At 46.8% G+C, this 25,750-nt stretch overlaps 1 protein-coding gene and 1 pseudogene across 5 annotated transcripts in view; one reads left to right on the plus strand and one right to left on the minus strand.

The window, feature by feature from the left end:
* The window catches only part of CLCN4 (Cl-/H+ antiporter 4), a 78,396-nt gene that overhangs the window by 21,620 nt on the left and 31,026 nt on the right, over positions 1-25,750 (plus strand). For 2 of the 5 annotated variants that reach the window (XM_027096574.1, XM_027096575.1), the window contains 3 exons: positions 13,596-13,750; positions 17,653-17,752; positions 22,169-22,356. In XM_027096574.1, coding sequence (XP_026952375.1) covers positions 13,607-13,750; positions 17,653-17,752; positions 22,169-22,356 — 432 coding nt within the window. In that variant the 5' untranslated portion in view covers positions 13,596-13,606. Of the gene's footprint in view, positions 1-1,217; positions 2,954-3,001; positions 4,710-13,595; positions 13,751-17,652; positions 17,753-22,168; positions 22,357-25,750 lie in introns of those variants that run through there. The other 3 variants (XM_027096571.1, XM_027096572.1, XM_027096573.1) reach the window with 3 other exon arrangements.
* On the minus strand, positions 15,942-16,064 carry LOC113614794 (uncharacterized; annotated as a pseudogene).

Consider the following 25,750-nt stretch of genomic DNA (forward strand, 5'->3'; position numbering starts at 1 on the left):
GGGAGGGGCGCCGCTCTGGCCGTCAGGGCGGGAACTGGTGGGAGGGGTGCCGTTCTGGCTGTCAGGGCCGGGAGAACTGGTGGGAGGGGCGCCGCTCTCGCTGTCAGGGCCGGGAGAACTGGCGGGAGGGGCGCTGCTCTGCCTGTCAGGGCGGGGAGAACTGGTGGGAGAGGCGCCGCTCTGGCCGTCAGGGCGGGGAGAACTGGTGGGAGGGGCGCCGCTTTGGTTGTCAGGGCGGGGAGAACTGGTGGGAGGGGCGCCGCTCTGGCCGTCAGGGCCGTGAGAACTGCTGGGAGGGGCGCTGCTTTGCCTGCCAGGGCGGGGAGAACTGGTGAGAGGGGCGCAGCTCTCGCTGTCACGGCGGGGAGAACTGGTGGCGTTGGCAGGAGCCAGGGAACCCGGCCTCAGGAACTGGAAGGCCCTTACTTTTTCAGTTTCTCGGCTGTCGCTGTTGACATTGGCGCGGGCCGTTCTTTGCTGTTCGGCCGTCCTGCGCATTTAGGATGTTTATCAGCATCCCTGGCCTGTACCCACTTGATGCCACTCCCCGACCTCCCCCGCAATTGTGACATCTGAGAATGTCTCCAGGCACTGCCAAGTGGCTGCTTAGGGACACAGTTGGTCCTGGAAGGCCACTTTGGGGAGAAATGACCTGTGAATCCACATGGTTCAAAGGTCACCAGTTGACTCTGGGGCCCCCAAATATAACCCCTGCAGGGAAGTGCCCAAAAGGCTCGTTTGGTCCAGTTTTGAATTAAGGCAGAATTTCTCCGCCTCAGCGCTGTCGGCACTTGGGGCCGTCCTGGTCACTGTAGGGTGCTGAGCAGTATCCCTGGCCTCCACCCACTAGATGCCAGCAGCACCCCTGTCAGATGTGACAAAATGTGCCCAGTGACCCCTGGGGGCAGAATTGCCTGTTGGGTGCCACTGGTCCATCCATCTTTGGTCTGTGTCGCCCGGTCTCATCCCCCCGCTGTAGACCCGCCGTAGAGGTGGTGGCTCCCAGGGTAGCCACTCCCCTGGAAAGAGGGTCCTCCTTTTCTCTGTCGTCCGCATGTGGCACTGCATGGGTCCCCTGTTCGCCCCACAGCCAGTCGCTGTGCCTGGCGGTTGGAGACTGTCATTGGCCAGCCTGGGTCACGTGCCCACGGTGGGGAGGGGAAGCTTTGGTACCAAATGGAGGGGGGGGATAATTCTGGCGGGGGGGCGAGAATGACCTGCTCTTGCATCCCTGTGCGGAGCTAGATGCTCGGCTGCACTGCCATCTAGTCAGTAACCAGCTCGTCTAGCGAATGCCAGGTGCCAGCGTTTCTCTGCCTGTTTCCAGGCCACCTCGGAGGGCGCTCAGCCCTTTTACAGGTGAGCAGCCCAGGCTCGGCGGGGCTGGCGAGGCACCCACATTGGCCTGCAGGGCCCAGGTGTCCTAAGCCCCCATGCCCCCTTCAGCTTCTTCCTCCAGGCCTCCCTCCGCGGGCCTGTCAGAGGGCTTTTTCAGAGCATCCTTTTCTTCTCCAAACACTTCTGCATCTCAAAAGAAAGTGAGCGTTTTTAGACAGCCCCGAAGTCCCTGCCCATCGAACTGGAGCTTTCCTTCCCACCATAGTCCCCTTCTACCCAAACCTCCAGGACCGTGGAGAGTGGAGAAGGGCTTGTGCTCCAAAGAAAAATGACACTACTATCGCTGGAAGAAGGAACAGATGTACTGGGCAAAAGCCACAAATGAGAATCGTGCCTAAGAAGCTGCATTTCCTGATGGGCAGCCCACATTTTCAAACACTTCTTCAAATTGCAAAGTATAGCAAACACGCCCCAAAGTGCATAACACCTGACTGTATGGCTTAACGGATCAAACACGAAGTCTCCATGTCACCACCTAACGTATAATTTATAGGATGCCACGTAGATGGAATCACACAGTGTGGATTCTGACGCGACTCGACTCTTCGGTCAGCAGGCTGTGTGAGACACACCCACTGCAAGCACACCTTGGGAAGCACTGGAGTCAGAGAGTGTGTAGAAGCTGAGAAGCCACTGAAGGTGACAGAGGAGTGGCCACGGGTCGGAGCGGGAATTGGCCTTGAGTTGCTCAGGGCACAGAGCAGAAGCCATAGGCTGTGGAGACAGGAGTTCCTGTGACCTGAGGCAGGAGCTGGGGCTAAAGGAGGCTGAGGGAAGGATGGCAGGTGAGGCAGGGCGGGGTACTGGTTGGAGCAGATGGAGAGGAAGCAGGCCCCGCCCAGTGGACTCAGCTGCCCCAGGCAGCAGGGCTGCTCACACAGCACCCTCTGGTGGCCCCGTGGTGCAGTGACACCCCCTCTGAGCCCCAGGGAGCCCAGGCTGGTGGCCTTCAGAGGAGCGGCCAGCACCAAGGAGCTGGCGGCCAGCAGACGTCAGCCCTGAGTTTAGTGCCTGCTGTAATCCATGCAGGTTGCAAGAAAAGTGACTTGTGATTGGTTGTTGGAGCTTCTGGAAAATCTGTAAGACATGAAGCTTTTTTCCATATATTTTTTTTTAGTTGTCATCTAAGGCCTGGCTCTGAACTCAGTGTTCTGGGATCCTCTCCTCCTTGTGTCCTACTCCTTTCACGGTCTCTTGTGAGTATGTGTGATCTCTAGCCCTGATGGCCTTGACCACTTTGTCAAAGTGATGCTATGACCATATTCGTATTCACAAGCCAGGGGCATCTGGTGTCTTGAAGCATTTGGATAGCTAATTTGTTGGAGAAACTTTTCCGGTGGTAGGATATCCTAGAAACCTTGATGTGTATGTGTGTGTGTTAAGAACTACCTTTTATTCCCTTGCAGCTTCCAGGTTGAAACGTCGCTCGGGAGGTCCTGTGCTTGCATTTGCAGGGTCCCATCCTTCCCTTCCAGAATCCTGTGCAGGAAGGCCATGTCTCTTCATCTTTGTACATTCCCAGTGGATGGTGGTGCTTGCTCTGCTGCTTCTGTTGGTAGGTGAGGCTTGACGGCCTGCCGGTGGCTCTGGCACTGTGGACAAGGGCCTGGCAGGTGGCAGGTGGCCCGTGACTGCTTGTGTCAAGTAGCGCCCAGCAGCCCCCGAGCGCGGCCTGTTTCTGTAGGTCGCACGTCAGGGCACACAGGCACATGTCTTCTTTCTGCTCTGTCTGGGCTGCTCTGTGTTTCAACGACCGAAGGGCTGAGTAGACGAATTGTGACCGAGGCTGCATGGCCCCTGAGCTGAAAATATTTCCCATGTGGCCCTTTGTAGGAAACATTTGCCAAGCCCTGAATGGCAGTTGAGTTACTGCGAGGGCACAGGGAGGAGAAGGACGGCAAGGCCAGCCCACAATAGAATGGATAAACTCACTGGGGTCTGTTTGCACCATTGAATACTATAGGACAGGAAGCGGCAAAGAACGTCATCCCGTGGGCCAAATCCAGCTCACTGCCTGAGCCAAAATGAGCTAAGAATTGATTTTTATATTTTTTAATGATGGAAAGAAACTGAAGGAAGAATAATACTTGGTGACAGGTGAAGATTATATGAAATTCAGACTTCATTGTCGATAAATCGAGTTTCATTGCCACATAGCCCCAGCCATTAATTTGTGTATTGTCTCTGGCTGCTTTTACGTGACAGTGGCAGAGTTGAGTAGTCCCGACAGAGGCCACGTGGCCCACGAAGCTACAGATATTTACTCTCTGGCGCTTAATAGAAAAAGTTCACTGTTGTAGAGCATAGAGAATGAACGAACGATAGTTAGATAAACTCAACACCATGGGTAGATCTTACAACACAGTGTAGAACAGAAGAAGCTGGAAACAAAATATCCCGTTTATATAAAGTTCAAAAACGGGCAAAATTCATCTGTGGTGTGAGGATAGTGATTACCTTTACGGGTGGGGTAGGGGCCCGGAAGGGGCCGTGAGGGAGCTTCTGGGCGCTGGTCACGTTCTGTCCTTGATCTGGGAGCTGGTTATGTGCGTGAGCTCACTTTGTGAAAATTTGAGGAGGTGTATACACTTAGGACTTTTGCCTTTTTATGGATAGATGTTTATTTCAATAAAAAACTTAAGAAAAGTGATTTTGGTCTGGCAGCTCCTCAAAAGGTTAAACGTAGGCTTACCATATGACCCAGTAATTCTGTTCCTAGGTATCTACCCAAGAGAACTGAAAATACATGTCTACATGAAGGCTGGAGTGACCGTAGCAGCATTAGTCACAATAGCCCCAAAGTGGAAACAGCCCAGATGTCCATCAGCTGATGAGTAGACAAACACAACGTGTGTATATCAAATACAACGGAGTATTATTCACCCATAAAAAGGAGTGAAGCACTGATGCTCCAACATGGGCAAAACTTGAAAACATTATAATAACAGAAAGAAGCCAGACACAAAAGGCCGCGTATGATATGATGCCATTTCTGTGACGTGTCCAGAAGAGGCAAATCTGTAGAGAAGGAAAGCAGATGAGTGGTTACGAGGGGCTGGGCCAGGAGAGGGACTGCTGTGGGCATGGGGTTACTTGTAGAGGATGAAAACTTCTGGAATTAGATAGTGCACCTCTGTAGCCAGAAGGAGAAGGTCCCAAGATGACAGCCACCTCGCCTGCTCTTTCGTGCTGCCCTTCCAAGCACAGGTGACTCGAAGGTTGACAGGGGGAAGGCCTGACTTTTCCACCAGGTAATCCAGACCTGCCCCCAGATCCAGGCCAGATGAGTAATGCAGAGCAGTTTCCAGAACGTAAGTAAAATGAGGACGTTAGATTTGCTACTTCTGTTTACTAAAATAGCAGTTGCACGAAAAGCAGGGCAAGTTGGCAGATTGTAGATAACTCACTTCCTGGACTTGCCCTGTGATTATGCCCAGGCCAGCCCCGGCCTTCCTGGTCTCTGTTTCCCTCTGGCTTGATTGGAGAGGAACAAGCATCTTCCTAGCACCTACTGGTGCACATGCGTTTCCATCAAGGACAGGAGCGTGGACTCTTGGCTTCTTGCTGGTTACAAGATCCCCCTGCTTACCTGGGGCTTGCTTTTTCTATGTTTTTAATAATCTTTTCTGAGTTGTACTTTTGGGTTCCGATTTCTAACTGTTAAGGGCAATAATGCTCACAGATATCACTATAGCTTTTGAGGATGTGAGACTATCACTCAGATGATCTCAATTTTGCCAACAGTGAAGAGTATGTTCTTTTTTCAAATGATTTTCTGCTCTGTAATGACTGATAGAAACAGCTGGCAGTGAAGACAGCTCTGAAATTTCTGGAAAGTTCCCTAGGCTTAACCAATATCTGTGCAGAGACAAAAAGTTTTGATGGGGCTTCCCTGGTGGCGCAGTGGTTGAGAGTCTGCCTGCCGATGCAGGGGACACGGGTTCGTGGCCCAGTCCGGGAAGATCCCACATGCCGTGGAGCTGCTGCTCCCGTGAGCCATGGCCGCTGAGCCTGTGCGTCCGGAGCCTGTGCTCCGCAACGGGAGAGGCCACAACAGTGAGAGGCCCGTGTGCTGCAAAAAAAAAAAAAAAAAAAAGTTTTGATGAATTGAAGATTGTTTGCTTGTCCCCAAGCGTGTGGAAGGGGCTGGTACTAAGTTTCAGTCTCTGTGTCATCTGCTCTGGGTGGAAAGCACCTGAGAAACAGGCCAGCCCAGGACTGTAGTTTTTGAGAGGAGGGCGGTGAAGGTCAGTGGGGGTCAGCGGAGGTCACACAGCCAGATGAGATTCACGCAAATTTCTCGGTTAGTGGTCTTTTCACTTTGAGTAGATGTATTTCGTTTGAAAGAAAATAGTCTCTAATTAATGTAAACACTTTGAGGAGTTTTCAGGAGAAGATATTTAAAATGCCAGGCATAGATTCATGTTTTAATGGCCTCACAAGTTCTTGGTGAACAGAAATCGCAGCAGGTCCCCCAAAAGTTCAGTTTGACTTGCTTAATCTCCCTGAGCAGAACTGGAATCCATCAGGTCCCTTCTGTGAGCTACAGACATCAAAGGACTGATTAGACAAACTTTGGGAATGAGGGAACATGCAGGGTGGTAAGGAAAATGTGTTTTCATGAAACACTTAAGGGTTTTTTTTTAAAACATTATTATTATTTTTTTTATTGGAGTATAGTTGCTTTACAATGGTGTGTTAGTTTCTGCTGTACAACAAAGTGAATCAGCTATACATATACATATACCCCCTCCCTCTTGGACCTCCCTCCCCGCCCCCACCCCCCCAGTCTCGCCCATCTAGGTCATCACAGAGCACCGAGCTGAGCTCCCTGTGCTGCACAGCAGGTTCCCACTAGCTATCTGTTTTACACGTGGTAGTGTATTCATGTCAAACCTAATCTCCCAATTCGTCCCACCCTCCCCTTCCACCCGCCTTGTCCACATGTCCATTCTCTATGTCTGCGTCTCTATTCCTGCCCTGCAAATAGGTTCATCTGTACCATTTTTCTAGATTCCACATGTATGCATTAATATACGATATTTGTTTTTCTCTTTCTGACTTACTTCACTCTGTATGACAGGCTCTAGGTCCATCCACATCTCTGCAAATGACCCAGTTTCATTCTTTGTTATGGCTGAGTAATATCCCATTGTATATATGTGCCACATCTTTATCCATTCATCTGGTTTTTTTTAACATCTTTATTGGAGTATAATTGCTTTACAATGGTATGTTAGTTTCTGCTGTATAACAAAGTGAATCAGCTATACATATACATATATCCCCATATCTCCTCCCTCTTGTGTCTGCCTCCCACCCTCCCTATCCCACCCGTGTAGGTGGTCACAAAGCACCAAGCTGATATCCCTGTGCTATGCGGCTGCTTCCCACTAGCTATCTATTTTACATTTGGTAGTGTATATATGTCCTTGCCACTCTCTCACTTTGTCCCAGCTTACCCTTCCCCCTCCCCATATCCTCAAGTCCATTCTCTAGTAGGTCTGCATCTTTATTCCCGTCTTGCCCCTAGGTTCTTCTTTTTTTTTTTTTTTTTAGGTTCCATATATATGTGTTAGCATACGGTATTTGTTTTTCTCTTTCTGACTTACTTCACTCTGTATGACAGACTCTAGGTCCATCCACCTCACTACAAATAACTCAATTTCATTTCTTTTTATGACTGAGTAATATTCCATTGTATATATGTGCCACATCTTCTTTATCCATTCATCTGTCGATGGACACTTAGGTTCCTTCCATGTCCTGGCTATTGTAAATAGTGCTGCAATAAACATTGGGGTACATGTCTCTTTTTTTTTTTTTTTTTTGCGGTACACGGGCCTCTCACTGTTGTGGCCTCTCCCGTTGTGGAGCACAGGCTCCAGACGCGCAGGCTCAGCGGCCATGGCTCACGGGCCCAGCCGCTCCGCAGCACGTGGGATCTTCCCGGACCGGGGCACGAACCTGTGTCCCCTGCATCGGCAGGCGGACTCTCAACCACTGCACCACCAGGGAAGCCCTACATGTCTCTTTTTGAATTATGGTTTTCTCTGGGTATATGCCCAGTAGTGGGATTGCTGGACCATATGGTAATTCTATTTTTAGTTTTTTAAGGAACCTCCATACTGTTCTCCATAGTGGCTGTATCAATTTACATTCCCACCAACAGTGCAAGAGGGTTCCCTTTTCTCCACCCTCTCCAGCATTTATTGTTGGTAGGTTTTTTGATGATGGCATTCTAACTGGTGTGAGGTGATACCTCATTGTAGTTTTGATTTGCATTTCTCTAATAATTAGTGATGTTGAGCATCTTTTCAAGTACCTCTTGGCCATCTGTATGTCTTCTTTGGTGAAATGTCTATTTAGGTCTTCTGCCCATTTTTTTTTTTTTTTTTTTTTTTTTTTTTGCGGTACGCGGGCCTCTCACTGCCGCGGCCTCCCTCATTGCGGAGCACAGGCTCCGGACGTGCTGGCTTAGCGGCCATGGCTCACGGGCACAGCCGCTCCGCGGCATGTGGGATCTTCCTGGACCGGGGCACGAACCCACATCCCCTGCATCGGCAGGCGGACTCTCAGCCACTGCGCCACCAGGGAATACCTTCTTTTTTTTATTATTTTTTAAATTTTTTCTTCTGCCCATTTTTTGATTGGGTTGTTTGTTTTTTTGATATTGAGCTGCATGAGCTGTTTGTATATTTTGGAGATTAATCTGTTGTCGGTTGCTTCATTTGCAAATATTTTCTGCCATTCGGAGGGTTGTCTTTTTGTCTTGTTTCTGGTTTGCATACTAAAAGGATCTTACACCATGAGCAAATGGGATTTATCACTAGGTGCCATGATGGTTCAACATCTGAAATTCAACCCATGTGATACACTACATTAACAAAATGAAGAATAAAAATTACATAATCATCTCAATAGATGCAGAAAAAACATTTGACAAAATTCAACACCCTTTCGTCATTAAAAACATTCAACAAGCTAGGAAAGCTTGTTGAATATGAAAAGCCCACAGCTACCCTGATGCTCTGTAGATCCTTTCTTGCCTTTAAGGATTGGATAAAAGACCTAGGTGTCCTTTGTGTCTTCCGAAGTCCCTGTGTAGGTAAATACGGTTGTGTAAGAGAGATGCTCTTTCTTCAGGATGGACACCTCCAGCGTGAAGTTCGATTCCATCCTGTCTCTGTTGCCAGCTGTGTTATCTGTTGCTGCAACTAACTTAGTTAGTTGTCCTCCCTTGTAACTAACTTAGCATCTTCATTTCTTCTCTCCCTTGGAGCCCACGTAAATCATACCTGTTAAACATTGTTATGATGCTGCTACATGACAACCCTTTCAGAAACACCTGGTGGCTTAAAACAATAACCATTCATTTTTCTCACGGTCTGCAGGTCAGCTGGGTGGTTTGATTGGGTCAAAGCCAGCTGCTCTTGGCTGGGCTCACTCATGAATCTGTGCTTGGTGAGCCTGGATGATCTAGGATGGCCTCAGTTGAGATGACCCACCTTGACTCCATGTGGTCGCTCATCTTCCAGCATGTAGCCTAGGTTTCTGCTCATGGCAGAAGGCCAAGGAAGAAAGCAGAGGCCGCGTCGCCTTTGGGGTCTAGACTCAGTACATGCATGCTGTCACTTCCACTGCATGTCCCAAGGCCCAGCCCTGATTCAAGAGCTGGAGAAATAGACTCTACCTCTTAATGAAGAGGAGCCACAAGGTCCCACTGAAAATGCTGTAGATGCAGGGACAGGTAGAGAATCTGAGCTGGTTCTGTGTTCAGTCCACCGTGTAGATCGGGAGTCAGCAAACGTTTTCTGTAAATGGCCGAATAGTAAACATTTGAGGCTTTGGGGGCCATTTGGCCTTTGTCATAACTACTCAACTGTGCCGTTGCGATGTGAAAGCAGCCATAGACAATATGTGGAGTGGGCATGGCTGTGTTCCTCTAGAACTTATTTACAAAGCCAGGCAGCACGCCGGATTTAGCCCACAGCCTGCAGTTTGCTGTGCTCTGACCTCGACGATCCAGACCAAGTAGGAATCTCAGATGCAGGATCTAGGATGCTGTCCTTCCTGAAATCATAAGCAGAGGTGTCATCTGCCAGCAGAAGTGCTCTTATTGGCGAGAAGAAATAAAACCAGGTGAGAGGAGCAAGGGCTCCCCTCTAAGGTGCAGATGACTATAGTTGACCCTTGAACAACGTGGGAGTTAGGGACACTGACCCCCAGCACAGTCGAAAAGCCGCATCCTGCTCTCACTGCCTCAAAACCAAAGGAATTGATGAATGACTCACCCAAGGGCAGGAAGCTGAAACAGTCTGGATAGAATCAAGACTCAAACCCTAGTTCTTGTGATTCTACATATTGGGCTCTCTAATCGAGCACAAACTTTTCCCCTCACGTAGGTAAAGATCTGTAAAACGAAAATACAGGTATGATATTTATCGAACTAAATCCACGTATAAGTGGACCCACCCAGTTCAAACCTGTGTTGTTCAGGGCTCAGCAGTCTTTGCATCCCTTTGGGTGCCGTATTGAACTTACACAGGTTAAGTTTATTTCTCATCAAGTCCCTGGAGTTCATTCCATTTTGTTCCTGTGTTTGGCTGGATTCTCATTTCCTATCCATCTATATCTCCCAGGGGATCCCAGATAGAATTCTTTCCATTTTTATTTTCTTTTCTTAAATTTTTTGGCCATGCTGCACAGCTTGCGGGATCCTACTTCCTTGACCAGGGTTCGAACCCCTGCCCTCAGCAGTGAAAGTGCAGAGTCCTAGCCACTGGACCACCAGGGAATTCCCTCTTTCCATTATTTCTGACCTGGGTGCCCTCTTCTTACACTTCTGGTCCTCCTGTCTTTCTTAATCCGAGCTTCAGAAGCAAAGTCACCACCTCCTTCTGGGCCCCCAGGGAAAGCCTCCAATTAGATCTACGGATTAAATCATGTTTATTTTCCTTTACCAGTTATGCGTCTGATCGTCAGGACCATGACATGCTCCACCAAAGTTTAAGGATACATTTGTTCTCCAGAGTGACTTTTTGTTTCAGTCATTATTGCCTGGAGTTGTTGCTTGACTAGAGATTTGGTTAAATTTCAGGTAACATGAACTTCTTTTTAATAGAATGTCCAAGTGTCTGCAATTCTTCGATCTGCTGGCTTGGTGTTTCTTACACGGGCTACCCATTGTGGGTCAGCAGCCTGCCATCTTCTTTTTCCCATCAGAGATTTTCTTTACCACATATAATACAAGGCTATTACCGTCTTGCGTTTCTAGAAATGAAAATGAAATCTTTGCTTTCTAATTTTATTCCTTCCCTTTTATTAATTGGTTGCTACTGACTTCTGCAATATGATTCTTCCTTGGGCATTCATCAGTGGGTATAGTTTTCAGCTTGGCATGGCTCAGACTTCAAACTTTTTAAGTTTTAAAGTAGCAAAGTTGCACAGACAGTCAATAAATCAATAACTATCGCCATTTTATTGCTTGTAAGGTGATTACTCCACTTTGCCTGTAGCGACTTTTCAATTTGATCAAAATGCAGTTTTGTCAGGTCGTGGTTGAGTCCTCCAGATATAAAAATACATAAAGCAATTGAGAGAAGCCTGTGCTCAAATATTTTAATAACTACCCTTCACTTCTTTAACCATCTTATTCCGGCACTTTTGTGGTTCCCGTCGTATAATTCAAATTTCCATGCTCTTTGCCAAAGAAATTTTGATTTAGTGCCTATTCCAACCTCTTGTCTTTGTAAGAGTGTATTATTTTTCTTGCTAACTGGTGGTGAGCACTGGTCCTGCTGCAAAGCGTTTTCTCTGTGTCTGATTATTTCCTGTGTGATCTGTCAATCAGGTTCTGATGGTGGTGTAACATGGAAGATGACTTGGTTTATTTGGGATTGTTTTCCAGACAATGGGAGGCGGAATAATAGGAGCGGAATTATTATCTTAGGCAGGAAAGGAAGAAATCCTCCACTTTGCTACTGCCCTGGTAGCAGGCACCCTTTTGACTGTATTTTAAGGAAAATTAGAAGTGAGGGCCTGCACTCAGGGCTGCTTGCCGGGGGCAGTGTGCTGCCAGCCTGGTATGGTTTGTCTTAGTCTGTTCGGGCTGCTATAACGAAATACCATAGACTGGGTGGCTTAGAAACAACAGAGGCTGGCAGTCTGAGATCAGGGTGCCAGCATGGTCAGGTGATGGTTCTTTTTCCAGTCACAGATTTCCTGTTGTGTCCTTACATGGTGGAAGGGGCAGAGGAGCTCCCTGGGGCCTCTTTTATAAGGGCACTAGTCCCATTCTTGAAGGTACTGCCCTTATGACCCAATCACCTCCCAAAGACCCCACCTTCTAATACCATCCTTTGGGGGTTAGGCTTTCAATGTATGAATTTGGGTGGGGAGACACACACGTTCAGACCATAGCATGGCTCACGTGGCAGGTTGTCCTGCCTCCTTGTCATCCCTATGGCATCCCCCCCCCAGCCCTGGTGCAGAGGACCACTCCCTCTGTGGATCACCTTGGCTCCCACCAGTGAGTTAAGTCTTAGCATTTTCACTCTGCTGTTGCTGTACGTCTCGAGTATCCGCAGAGGTTGTCTACCTCAGTGGTCCACTTTATCTCCCAGGAGAACCGGTTACTGGATTGACTACAGTGATTTGGTTTTGAGTGGTATGCCTCAACCCTGTTTCCCCCAGGCCTCTCATGTTGATGCCCTGCTTTTGCAGAACGTGAGGTTTTCTAGAAATGGTTATAGTTGACCCTCATTATGAGCGGTTCTGTATTTGTGAATTTGCCTGCTCACTAAAATGTATTTGTAACATCCAGGGCAATACATGGGGCACTTGCCTGGTCAGTGCACGTGCAGAGCCTCAAAAAGTTTGAGTTGCCAGGAATGCACGATCCCAGCTGAGGTTGGAGAAATTGGTGCTCTGCCGTCTTGTTTCAGTGCCCAGACCAGAAACAAGTGTTCTTTTCACAGTCTCTTTAGTGCCATATTTTTCGCATTTTTGTGGTTTTTTTATTGGTAATTTTGCTGTTTCCAGTGGCCTTGAAATGCAGGGCAGGAGTGTCTGTAGTGTTTCTAAGCACGAGAAGGCTGTGCTGGGCCTCATGGAGAAAATATGTTTGTTAGACAAACTTCCTGCAACGTGAGTGACAGTGCTGTTGGCTGTGAGTTCAGTGGATGAACCAACGATATATATTTGATAAGGTGTCTTTAAACAGAAACACACAAAACAAGGTTGTATATTGATTGGTTGCTGAAGATGTTGTGACCAGAGGCTCGAAGGAACCTAACCCTGTATTTCTCTTGGGGACAGTGATTTAGTACTCACTAATTCGGTGGCCATGGTGACTTTATAGCACAAAACTACCACAAATAATAAGAAAGTAACATTTGTCAGAAACAGACTCACAGATTTAGAGAATGAACTTACGGTTACTGAGGGGAAGGGTGGAGGAAGGGGATAGTTAGGGAGTTGGGGATTGACATGTACACCTGCTGAATTTAAAATAGGTAACCAACAAGGACCTACTGTGTAGCACAGGGAACTCTACTCAATATCCTGTAACAACCTAAATGGGAAAAGAATTGGAAAAAGGTACATGTATATGTATAACTGAATCATTTTGCCGTACACCTGAAACTATCACAACATTGTTAATCAACTATACTCCAATATAAAATAAAAAGTTAAAAAAAAAGAAATTAACGTTTGTGTCTCCCCAAAATTCATATGTTGAAACCTAATCCCCAATGTGATGGTGTTGGGAGGAGGGGCCTTTGGGAGGTGATGAGGTCATGAAAGCTGAGTCCTCATGGATGGGATTAGTGACCTTATAAAAGAGACCCCAGAGAGCTCCACCAGATGAGGACACGGTGAGTAGATGGCCATCTGTGAACAGGAAGTGGGCTCTCACCAGACACTGAATCTCTAAGTAAGTGCCTTGATCTTGGACTTCACAGCCTCCGGAACTGTGAGAAATAAATGTGTGTTGTTGATGAGCCACCCAGTCTGTGGTATTTTTGTTACAGCAGCCTGTGCTCACTAAGACAGACTGTATGTATCTTTCATCACAGCAGAAGTGCCTACGCTGAAATGTCTTTCCTGTGCAAAAAAATAGCACATGTGGATTGTTCTGCCAGGTCTGTGCAGATGTTCTGCTCACGTTTTTAACGACAGGTTTTCTCTCCCAGGTGTAAGTAGCATGGTCAATGCAGGAGCGATGAGTGGCTCTGGAAACCTGATGGATTTCCTTGACGAGCCGTTCCCTGATGTGGGGACGTATGAGGACTTCCACACCATCGACTGGCTGAGGGAGAAGTCACGGGACACCGACAGACACAGAAAGGTACATGCTGTTCATAAGGACACTGTGAGGGGAATCCCTTCGGAGGGCTGGGCCATGCTTCTATCGGACAGTCACTGAGCTAGAGCTTGGGTTCATGTGTCGTGTGCTGAGCTAGGTTCTAGAGAAGAGAAGGGCTAGTGGGAGAGGCAGAGATGTGGACAGGTAATTCTAATACCAGGTGCTTTGGGTGGAAGGCTATGTCATACAGAGTTGTGGTGTGGAGGGCAAGGAGTGGGGCTCTGGAACCAGACAGATTGGGTACATCCTGACTTTGACATCTTTAGGCTGGCTGACTTTTGGGGTGCCATTTCTGGACCCCATCTTCTCATCTGTAAGGATGGAGTTAATTATACCAGAAGATTAAATGGGGCTCTATGCGTATGAAAGCACATATTACAGTGCCTGGCCTCTCGTAGGCAGTCAATATATATTTTTATGGGCTGCAGTAAGGTTATGTATCAAGTGCTGTGGGATCATTTAGGAGGGATGGTTAGGGAGGGAGTTTTTAGAGGGGGTGCGATTTCAGTGGGGTCTTGAAGGATGACTAAGAATTTGCCAGGCAGAGGAAGGGGAAAGGATTCTCATCAGGAGTGGCTTTTTTAGGTCACAGAGGCATGAAAGACCGTGGCACATTTAGGCAGTTCAAGGAGCTCTAAGGTTTGGTGGCAGATTCACGGAAGGGGAGGACTAGAGATGAGTCTGGCCACGTGGGCGATGGGGCCACATTGGGAACCACTGAGTAGACCATGAAGAGGAGTTTAGATTTCCTTTTTTTTTTTTAAGATTTATTTTATTATTTTAAAATTTTATTTATTTATTTATTTTTGGCTGCGGTGGGTCTTAGCAGCAGCACACGGGATCTTCGTTGAGACATGCGGGATCTTTTCGTTGTGGCGCGTGGGCTTCTCTCTAGTTGTGGTGGGCGGGTTTTCTCTCTCTACTTGTGGCTCACAGGCTCCAGGGTGCGTGGGCTCTGTAGTTGTGGTCTGTAGTTGTGGCACACAGGCTCCAGGGCGCGTGGGCTCTGTAGTTGTGGTCTGTAGTTGTGGCACACGGGCTCCAGGGTGCGTGGGCTCTGTAGTTGTGGTCTGTAGTTGTGGCACACGGGCTCCAGGGCGTGTGGGCTCTGTAGTTTATGGCACGTGGGCTCTCTAGTTGAGGCGCACGAGCTCAGTAGTTGTGGTGCGTGGGCTTAGTTGCCCCGCGGCATTTGGTATCTTAGTTTCCTGACCAGGGATCGAACCTGTGGCCCCTGCACTGTAAGGTGGACTCTCCACTGCTGGACCACCAGGGAAGTCCCTGGATTTCCTATTTACTTATTTATTTATTTATTTGTTTGGTTTTGGCTGTGTTGGTTCTTCACTGCTGCGTGTGGGCTTTCTCTAGTTGCGGAGGGTGGGGGCTACTCTTTGTTGTGGTGCGCTGGCTTCTCATTGCGGTGGCTTCTCTTGTTACAGAGCACGGGCTCCAGGCATGCGGGCTTCAGTAGTTGTGGCGTGCGGGCTCTAGAGCACAGGCTCAGTAGTTGTGGCACACGGGCTTAGCTGCTCTGCAGCATGTGGGATCTTCCTGGACTGGGATCAAACCCGTGTCCCCTGCAGTGGCAGGTGGATTCTCAACCACTGCGCCACTGAGAAAGCCCTGGATTTCCTTTTCATGGCCACAGGATACAAGAGAGGTGCACTGCCATGCTCTATATGGCTCCTTCTGTGCTACAACAGCAGAGTCCGGTAGTTGCCACGGAGACCAACTGACCTGCCGAACCGAAAATATTTACTTTCTGTCTCTTTATGGAAAATGTTTGCCAACCCTTGCTCTAAAGGGTTATGAGGGGAATGATGGTCTCAGGAATGTAGGATTCTGTTAACACAGGGAGGCAAAGGGGTGCTCTTACGATGTGTTTAGATGTAACCATCTGCCTGGAAAGCGTGATCCAGGCTGGCTCCTTCAGCCTTCTTGCTGTTAATCAAAACTACAATGAGGTATTACCGCACACCGGTCAGAATGGCTGTCATCAAAAAAGCTACAAACAGCAATGCTGGAGAGAGTGTGGAGAAAAGGGAACCCTCCTACACTGTTGGTGGGAATGTAAATTGATACAGCCACTATGGAGACCAGTATGGTGGTTCCTTAAAAAACTGAAATTAGAGTTATCATGTGATCCAGCAATCCCACTCCTGGGTATGTATCCAGAGAAAACTCTAACTCAAAAAGATACATGCACCCCAATGTTCATAGCAGCACTATTTACAATTAGCAGTAATCACGCCTCAGATAAACCTCATTGGCTATGATACTGTCACTGCACAAAGCTAACAGCACCATTCACAATAGCCAAGACATGGAAGCAACCTAAGTGTCCATCGACAGATGAATGGATAAAGAAGGTGTGGTACATATATACAATGGAATATTACTCAGCCATAAAAAAGAATGAAATAATGCCATTTGCAGCAACATGGATGGGCCTAGAGATTATCATACTGAGTGAAGTAAGTCAGAGAAAGACAAATATCATATGATATTGCTTATATGTGGAATCTAAAAAAGTGGTACAAGTGGACTTATTTACAAAACAGAAATACACTCACAGACATAGAAAACCAATTTATGGTTACCAAAGGGGAAAGAGGGTGGGGGAGGGATAAATTAGGAGTTCGGACTAACAGATACACACTATTATATATAAAGTAGATAAACAACAAGGTCCTACTGTATAGCACAGGGAACTATATTTAATATTTTGTAATAACCTATAATGGAAAAGAATCTGAAAAAGGATATATATATATAGGTATAACTAAATCACTTTGCTGTACACCTGAAATTAACATTGTAAATCAACTATACTTCAATTAAAAAAAGAAAGTTCGGGGCTTCCCTGGTGGCGCAGTGGTTGGGGGTCCGCCTGCCAATGCAGGGGACGCGGGTTCGTGCCCCGGTCCGGGAGGATCGCACATGCCGCAGAACGGCTGGGCCCGTGAGCCATGGCCGCTGAGCCTGCGTGTCCAGAGCCTGTGCTCTGCAACGGGAGAGGCCACAGCAGTGAGAGGCCCACGTACCGCAAAAAAAAAAAAAAAGTAAGTTCTTGGGACTTCCCTGGTGGCGCAGTGGTTAAGAATCCACCTGCCAATGCAGGGGACATGGGTTTGAGCCCTGGTCTGCGAAGATCCCACATGCCACGGAGCAACTAAGCCCGTGTGCCACAGCTACTGAGCCTGCGCTCTAGAGCCCGCGAGCCACAACTACTGAAGCCCGCACGCCTAGAGCCTGTGCTCCGCAACAAGAGAAGCCACCGCAATGAGAAGCCCGCGCACCGCAACGAAGAGTAGCCCCTGCTCGCCACATCTAGAGAAAGCCTGCGCACAGCAATGAAGACCCAACGCAGCCATAAAGGAAGGAAGGAAGGAAAGAAAGGAGGGAGGGAGGGAGGGAGAGAGGAAGGAAGGAAGAGAAAGAAATTAAGTTCGTTCTTGTTGTTAACATGTAGCCTGGAAAATGAAAGAAGGAATTGAAGTCTTTGTCGAAGAGGGTCTTTGTGAACAGACCTTACGATTTAGGCTAAAATGATTTGTATTCAAAACGGTGACACCGAAGTGATGTCTTCCTTCAGAATGGCTTTGAAATAATCAAAGATCACATCACACTTAGTGAGGTTTTTTTAAGTAAGTGAACTTTTTTGGATTCTTTGGAGACTACCATGGCATCTTTCTAGCTCTGTGAACTAGAAAGCCCATTTAACCACTGTGCTAGGTAACTGCAAGAGCCACGTTAGCGGCAGTCTAGTTGCTTCATTATATTCGTTTTCTCAATCACCGTGTTTCCTGAGGAAACAGTTTCAGAGAAGGAAGCCTGAATTGGAAAGTGTATCCACATCAGCTCCGATGTCTTTCTGCTTCTAGATAACCAGCAAAAGCAAGGAGTCCATATGGGAGTTCATCAAGAGCTTGCTGGACGCCTGGTCGGGATGGGCGGTGATGCTGCTCATCGGCCTGCTGGCAGGTACGTGGAGTGTTTCTCTTGTACTTCAGGCAAAGGGGCTGTTACTTGAAATACCTAAGGGCACAATACATGACGATACACTTAACATAAATCTATCATCAGTAAAGCAAAAAGACCCCAAGGCACAGACAGGCCCAGGTATGGTCATTGGAGCGCGGTACCGAGAAGGTGGGTTGGCCCTTTCCACACTGTAGAAAGGTTTACCGCCATGCTGGATTTTATTGAAAACACACATTTCACATTCTATAGTACTTGGCCACGTAGAAGGTGAGAAAGGACGGGAACATGTTGATCTCTAAAAATAAAACATCATATGAGACTGGCCTTTACTAACACCGGCAGGCCCTGAGATGAATTGTAAACATCGAGAGACGCTCACAGTAACGTGAGACACCACAGGGTCTGAGGAAGGCCCGGGGGAGGTACCTCCAGCCCATGGGTTGTTCTGACCCTCAGCGACTCCGTGTCCTTCATTTTTATAATCCCAACACCATGTTTGTGAGCAGTTGCTGTTTCCAGAATGAATGAATGAGTATCTGGAGGGGACACCTCCCCTTTTAATAGCAAATGCACAGCCCTCCATGGAAATTGTTTCCTGAAACTTACTTCCTTTTAGGAGGCTGTGAAGGTTAATGTCTAAGGAGAAAAAAATTTGATCATGCTGAAGAGATTCCCTTAAGAAACTCCCCCTGCCTGTAGTAACACGCTAGTTCTGCTTATAGGACTGATCAGAGAATGGCTGTGTGATACAGGTTGAATATAGTACGTACTCGCAGAGCACCTGCGGGGCATAGGGTAAAATTTTGTGATTAGAGGACTTTGATTTCTGGCTGCCCTGTCACTCGTTACATCTACAATGGTAAGAGGGGCCTGGTTGGCGGGGAGGGGCTCCCTCTGCCTGGCATGTCCTAAAGGGCCCAGGAGAGTGCTGAAGGGGCAGTCCTCTCCTTCCGGCCACAGCAGCTACCCACCCATTCCGCCCATCCTGTCCTTCCCCTCCCAGTGGCGCTCCCGGTATATATTGGCAGCAGTGCTGGGAGGGAATTCGAGTTCATGGACATATGGCGTTTTGCCACCCATTCATTAGGCTCTATGAAGTCCTTTAAAGGTAGGTGGGGGGGAGAGGGCGGAGAGGGTAGTTTGCTGCGAACTTTGATGTCTTTCTTTAGAATAGATTTATAAAACTGTACCCTGTGTTATTCTTGGCTTCTGGGAAGGAGGGATGAATACGGGAAATGAAGGAATCAGAGTAGATGTCTTGGCTTCCTGCTGGAGTCACACAGTATAGATTTATCAACTGATCTCAGAGCCCTGTCGGGCTGTCTTTAACAAGTCAGATACCGACCATTGGGCTTCACTGTTAATCCGATTTCCATCAGTTCTTTCAGGAAGAATCACCTGGGGAATTAAAAAAAAATGCTGCTGCCCAGGCTTCAATTAAATAGTAGCTCCCTGGAGATGACACCCTAGCATTGAGTAAAGCCCCCTTTCCCCTGTGATTTTAATATGCAGCCAGGGGTGAGGACTGCTGGAGAAGGGCGATCCCATGGTCACATCAGCAGATGAATATAGGAGGGAGGCAAGAAAAAGATGATCTTGGCAGTGAAGGTGGCGAAAGTGTTCTTTTGATCTGGATGAAGGAAAAGCCAGAAAACTGCCCCATTCACCTTCCCGTTCCCCAGTGGCGAGCCCCAGGGGTCCCACTATCTTGCCAGTCACCTCCGTATTGGCAGCCCAGACATTATATTCCGACGCCCAAGCTGCGGCTCCTCTGCAGGGCGTTAACCAGGAGCCACCACTGGGTGTCGCTGTTGTTCCACACAAGGCAGTTTTTGTTCCAATGTCATCTTCTGCTTGAGGTGTTCTCTGACCACCTTTTCTAAAAGCACGTCTCCCTCTCTGAGCCTCGTCACCCTCGCCCACTATATGTATGTATGTGTGTGTGTACGTAACAGCTTTATTGAGATATAACTCACATACCATACAGTTCACCTAGTTAAAGTGTACAACTTGGTGGTTTTTAGTGTATTCACAGAGTTTTGCAACATCACCAAGGCCAATTTTAGAACATTTTCATCAGCTCCCAAAGAACCTTCCTACCCTTTAGCTATCAGCCCCAGTGTCCCTAGCCTCCGCTCAGTCCTGGGCAACCGCTAATCTACTTGCTGTCTCTGTAAATTTGCCTACTCTGGACATTTCATAAAATGGAAGCATACAATATATGGTCTTTTGTGACTGGCTTCTTTTACAGCATAACGTTTCCAAGGTTCATCCATGCTGTCGCATGTGTCAGCGCTTCATTCCTTTTGGTTGCCATTGTAGGTGGACCACATTTTGTTTCTCCATTCAGCAATTGATGGGCATATGGGTTGTTTCCACTCTTTGGCTTCTGTGAATATGCAGTTGTGAACATTTGCATACATGTCTTGTGTTGGGTGTATGTTTTCATTTCTCGTGGGCAGATGCCTAGGAATGGAAGTGTTTGGTCAGGTGGTGACTCCTTGTTTAATTTTTTTTTTTTTTTTTTTTGTAATACGCGGGCCTCTCACTGTTGTGGCCTCTCCCGTTGTGGAGAACAGGCTCCGGACGCGCAGGCTCAGCGGCCATGGCTCACGGGCCCAGCCGCTCTGTGGCATGTGGGATCTTCCCGGACCGGGGCGCGAACCCGTGTCCCCTGTGTCGGCAGGCGGACTCTCAACCACTGCGCCACCAGGGAAACCCCCTTGTTTAACTTTTTGAGGACGTGTCCGACTGTTCTCCTGCACCATTGTAGGAAATGGCTGCCATTGGAACGTGCTGTATTCTCCTCTCTAGCACCTACCACCTTCTGTTGGAGCCCCTCATTTACTTACTTATTCAATCTAGTGTCTTCTCGTACAAGCTGAGATTCCACGAAGGCAGGGACCTGAGTTTGCTTTGTTCACTGCTGTACCCCAGGGTGTGGAACAGTACGTGGCACGTAGTACGTAGGTGCTCAATAAATAGCCCTTGAGTGAATGGATGGACCTGAGTTTCCTGATTTTCATTCGTTTGTTGCTCTCATTCATTCAACATGGATATATAGTTCCAGCTATGTACCTGACGTGAATACAATCGCCCTTGCCCACTTAAAGGGGACACAGGGTCTAGACACCTGGCTCGATCCCCACCGTGGCACACAAACCAGACAAGAGACTCCCCCCACCCTTATAGACTAGTTGGAGTGTGTGTGTGTGCATGTGAGGGGTGTGTGTGTGTGTGTGTGTATACACATATATATAAATACTGATCACATCAGGATGTGATAGGTATGGTGATGGGGAGTGCCTGGGAAGTATACTTAGCCCAGACTTAGGAAATCAGGGAAGGCTTCCTGAAGGAGGTGATATAAATGCCAGCATCTGGAAGATAAATAGGAGCTTGGCGGGTTGGGGGAGGACAGTGCTATCTGAGGTGGTGCAGAGAGGAGGGCCTGGTGTGCCAAGGAACACAGTGTGGGCAGGGTGTGGGATTCGTGATGGAGAGAGAGGAGCCTGGAGAGAAATGTGGGAACGGTGGTCAGAGCCTGTGCGCTGCTGAGGATTCGGGTGTTCTGGCTAGAACAGTGGGCGACTGCTGATGGAACCAGGAGAGTGGCAAGGCCAGGTCGCCTGAGGCTGGCATATGGCTGCCTTCGGGGAATTGATGTTGTAATAAGGATCTAGTAAAAGTGTGAAAAGTTTGGTAGCGCAAAAGTATTCCCTGCCTTCGTAAAAGACTGGAATGGGTTATTCTAGAAAGAGACCTAAAATGGCCTTCTCTGACCCACTGCACACTCGATTTTATCCCACTCCTATCGGCCTTTAAAGTAGTTATTTACTTATGTAGCTCCTCAGTCCTTTATCCGTAATTTTTTAAAAATCCAGAAAGTTCTAACAAGTAAGATTTTTCAAGCTGGATTCCATTTGATGGGAAAACTTTATTTCAATGACGAGGCTGTTATAAATAGTTTTGTCTCCATTTTGTCTGAATTGTCAGGTTTCCTGGAGGATATTCATGTGTGTGATCCCAGCATCCTGCCCCAGAAGCCGCTGAGGGGGTTACGTGATTTATAGGGTGTAGGTACCCTGTTTCTAAGATTCGGAAGGGCTGGGTTCTGAAAGCCGCTCGGCCCCAGGGGCTTGCGGTGGGCTCAGTGCTGCGGGTCTCTCCCTCCCACCCTATCGAAGCCCCCCGAGGACAGCGTATCATTGGCCTTTGTGTCTCACTGGGCTGGGCACCACTTTTGCCACACCTGGTGCCCTGCCACTCGCTCAGGTGACCTCAAGACTGAAGAAAGAGGGTTCCTGGGTGCGTGGCAGCCCGGGGCACGGGCATCTCCGCCTGGCCCTCCGGGCGCACGTGCTACCCTGGCCTATGCCGGCCGTCCTTCTGAGTGGCTCTCGCTGCTTCTTCCAGGCACCCTGGCCGGGGTCATCGATCTCGCCGTCGACTGGATGACAGACCTGAAGGAGGGCATCTGCCTGTCCGCCTTCTGGTACAGCCACGAGCAGTGCTGCTGGACTTCCAATGAGACCACGTTTGAGGACAGGGACAAGTGTCCCCTGTGGCAGAAGTGGTCAGAGCTGCTGGTGAAACAGTCGGAGGTGGGTGCAGGGGCGGGTCCTGGCTGGGAGCCCCGTGGCTGGTGTTGGGGGACGTCCGAGCTCTCACCTTGCAGGGTCTGTCCTGACCGTCGTCGTGGCTACTACGAGTGCCACTTGCCACTTGGCTTTTTCTAGCTCTAGGGTTCAAACTTCACTTGGAAAATCCTTTCCCACTATTTCATGTGCACGATGTATGTATTTTCTTTAAAGCCTTTTGTTTGGCTTTATTTTTCTTACTGAGAGTGATCTCTTGATCATGCTGAAGAAATAGGGTTGATTTTTATCCCTTCTGATTGAGAAGAAAAGATGTTACTGTTTTTTAATAACAGCTTTAGTGAGACATGATCCATACTCCGTGGGGTGTACCCATTAACGGGTACAATGCGGTGGCTTTTAGGATATTCACAGAGTTGTGCCGCATCACCCCGATTGAATTTTAGAACTTTTTTTTTTAACATTTATTTTTCATTCAAACAGAAAGTCGCAAAAATTATAATCATCCTCATCAGTTCACTCAGTCCCATGTAATTATTTTCATCTTGATCTTTTGTTAGCACTTTTATGAATGCATCAGTTTTCCATTAGAGTTCTGAAAATGCTTATTCATTCAGTTCAGCAGTATAGTCAGTTACCAGAAACCTGTACTTGTCAGAGTCTTTTCCATGAATTCCTTGAAGCTGAAACCCTTTTATAGGAACATTTTTGCAAAAGCGTCAGAGTACACCCAGAACTGTCTGTAAATGACAAAAGACTTAAAAATGACCACAGTTAAAGATTTGATGAAAGTTCATAATAATGCAATTGACAAGGAAACTTAGTTATTTCTGAGATATACATTTTAAAGTAATAACTGGAATTATGACTTACAACATTATACCAGAACATATAAGATTTTTAGGAATTTCATGTAATGTCTGAAACATTTATATTAACATATTTCCATACAAATAACCCAAAGAAAGTTTAGTATTAGTTGTTTTTTTTCTTTTTATACAACAGGTTCCTATTAGTCATCAGTTTTATAGACATCAGTGTATACATGTCAATCCCAATCGCCCAATTCAGCACACCACCATCCCCACCCCACTGCGGTTTTACCCCCTGATGTCCATACGTTTGTCCTCTACATCTGTGTCTCAACTTCTGCCCTGCAAACCGGTTCATCTGTACCATTGTTCTAGGTTCCACATACATGCGTTAATATACGATATTTGTATTTCTCTTTCTGACTTACTTCACTCTGTATGACAGTCTCTAGATCCATCCACGTCTCAACAAATGATTCAGTTTCGTTCCTTTTTATGGCTGAGTAATATTGCATTGTATATATGTACCACAACTTCTTTATCTATTCCTCTGTCAGTGGGCATTTAGGTTGCTTCCATGACCTGGCTGTTGTAAATAGTGCTGCAATGAACATTGGGGTGCATGTGTCTTTTTGCATTATTGTTTTCTCTGGGTATATGCCTAGTAGTTGGATTGCTGGATCATATGGTAATTCTATTTTTAGTTTTTTAAGGAACCTCCATACTGTTCTCCATACTGGCTGTATCAATTTACATTCCCACCAACAGTGCAAGAGGGTTCCCTTTTCTCCACACCCTCTCCAGCATTTGTTGTTTGTAGATTTTCTGATGATGCCCATTCTAACTGGTGTGATGTGATACCTCATTGTAGTTTTGATTTGCATTTCTCTAATAATTAGTGATGTTGAGCAGCTTTTCATGTGCTTCTTGGCCACCTGTATGTCTTCTTTGGAGAAATGTCTATTTAGGTCTTCTGCCCATTTTTGGATTGGGTTGTTTGTTTCTTTAATATTGAGCTGCATGAGCTGTTTATATATTTTGGAGATTAATCCTTTGTCCATTGATTCGTTTGCAAATATTTTCTCCCATTCTGAGGGTTGTCTTTTTGTCTTGTTTCCTTTGCTGTGCAAAAGCTTTTAAGTTTCATTAGGTCCCATTTGTTTATTTTTGTTTTTATTTCCATTACTCTAGGAGGTGGATCAAAAAAGATCTTACTGTGATTTATGTCAAAGAGTGTTCTTCCTATGTTTTCCTCTAAGAGTTTTATAGTGTCCACTCTTACATTTAGGTCTGTAATCCATTTTGAGTTTATTTTTGTGTATGGTGTTAGGGAGTGTTCTAATTTCATTCTTTTACATGTAGCTGTCCAGTTTTCCCAGCACCACTTATTGAAGAGATTGTCTTTTCTCCATTGCATATCCTTGCCTCCTTTGTCATAGATTAGGTGACCATAGGTGCCTGGGTTTACCTCTGGGCTTTCTATCTTGTTCCATTGATCTATATTTCTGTTTTTGTGCCAGTGCCATATTGTCTTGATTACTGTAGCATAGTCTGAAGTCAGGGAGTCTGATTCCTCCAGCTCCATTTTTTTCCCTCAAGACTGCTTTGGCTATTCGGGGTCTTTTGTGTCTCCGTACAAATTTTAAGATGATTTGTTCTAGTTCCATAAAAAATGCCATTGGTAGTTTGATAGGGATTGCATTGAATCTGTAGATTGCTTTGGATAGTACAGTCATGTTCACAGTATTGATTCTTCCAATCCAAGAACATGGTATATCTCTCCATCTGTTGGTATCTTTAATTTTTTTCATCAGTGTCTTATAGTTTCCTGCATACAGGTCTTTTGTCTCCCTAGGAAGGTTTACTCCTAGGTATTTTATTCTTTTTGTTGCAGTGGTAAATGGGAGTGTTTCCTTAATTTATCTTTCAGATTTTTCATCATTAGTGTATAGGAATGCAAGAGATTTCTGTGCATTAATTTTGTATCCTGCAACTTTACCAAATTCATTGATTAGCTCTAGTAGTTTTCTGGTGGCATTTTTAGGATTCTCTATGTATAGTATCGTGTCATCTGCAAACAGTGACAGTTTTACTTCTTCTTTTCCAATTTGTATTCCTTTTATTTCTTTTTCTTCTCTGATTGCCGTGGCTAGGACTTCCAAAACTATGTTGAATAATAGTGGTGAGAGTGGACATCCTTGTCTCATTCCTGATCTTAGAGGAAATGCTTTCAGTGTTTCACCATTGAGAATGATGTTTGCTGTGGGTTTGTTGTGTATGGCCTTTATTATGTTGAGGCAGGTTCCCTCTATGCCCACTTTCTGGAGAGTTTTATCATAAATGGGCGTTGAATTTTGTCAAAAGCTTTTTCTGCATCTATTGAGATGATCATATGGTTTTTATTCTTCAATTTGTTAATGTGGTGTATCACATTGATTGATTTGCATATGTTGAAGAATCCTTGCATCCCTGGGATAACTCCCACTTGATCATGGTGTATGATCCTTTTAATGTGTTGTTGGATTCTGTTTGCTAGTATTTTGTTGACGATTTTTGTATCTATATTCATCAGTGATATTGGCCTCTAA

The sequence above is a fragment of the Aethalodelphis obliquidens genome, unplaced genomic scaffold (assembly GCF_003676395.1).
Source record: "Aethalodelphis obliquidens isolate GAN/ISIS:26980383/991018 unplaced genomic scaffold, ASM367639v1 scaffold104, whole genome shotgun sequence".
NCBI lineage: Eukaryota > Metazoa > Chordata > Mammalia > Artiodactyla > Delphinidae > Aethalodelphis > Aethalodelphis obliquidens.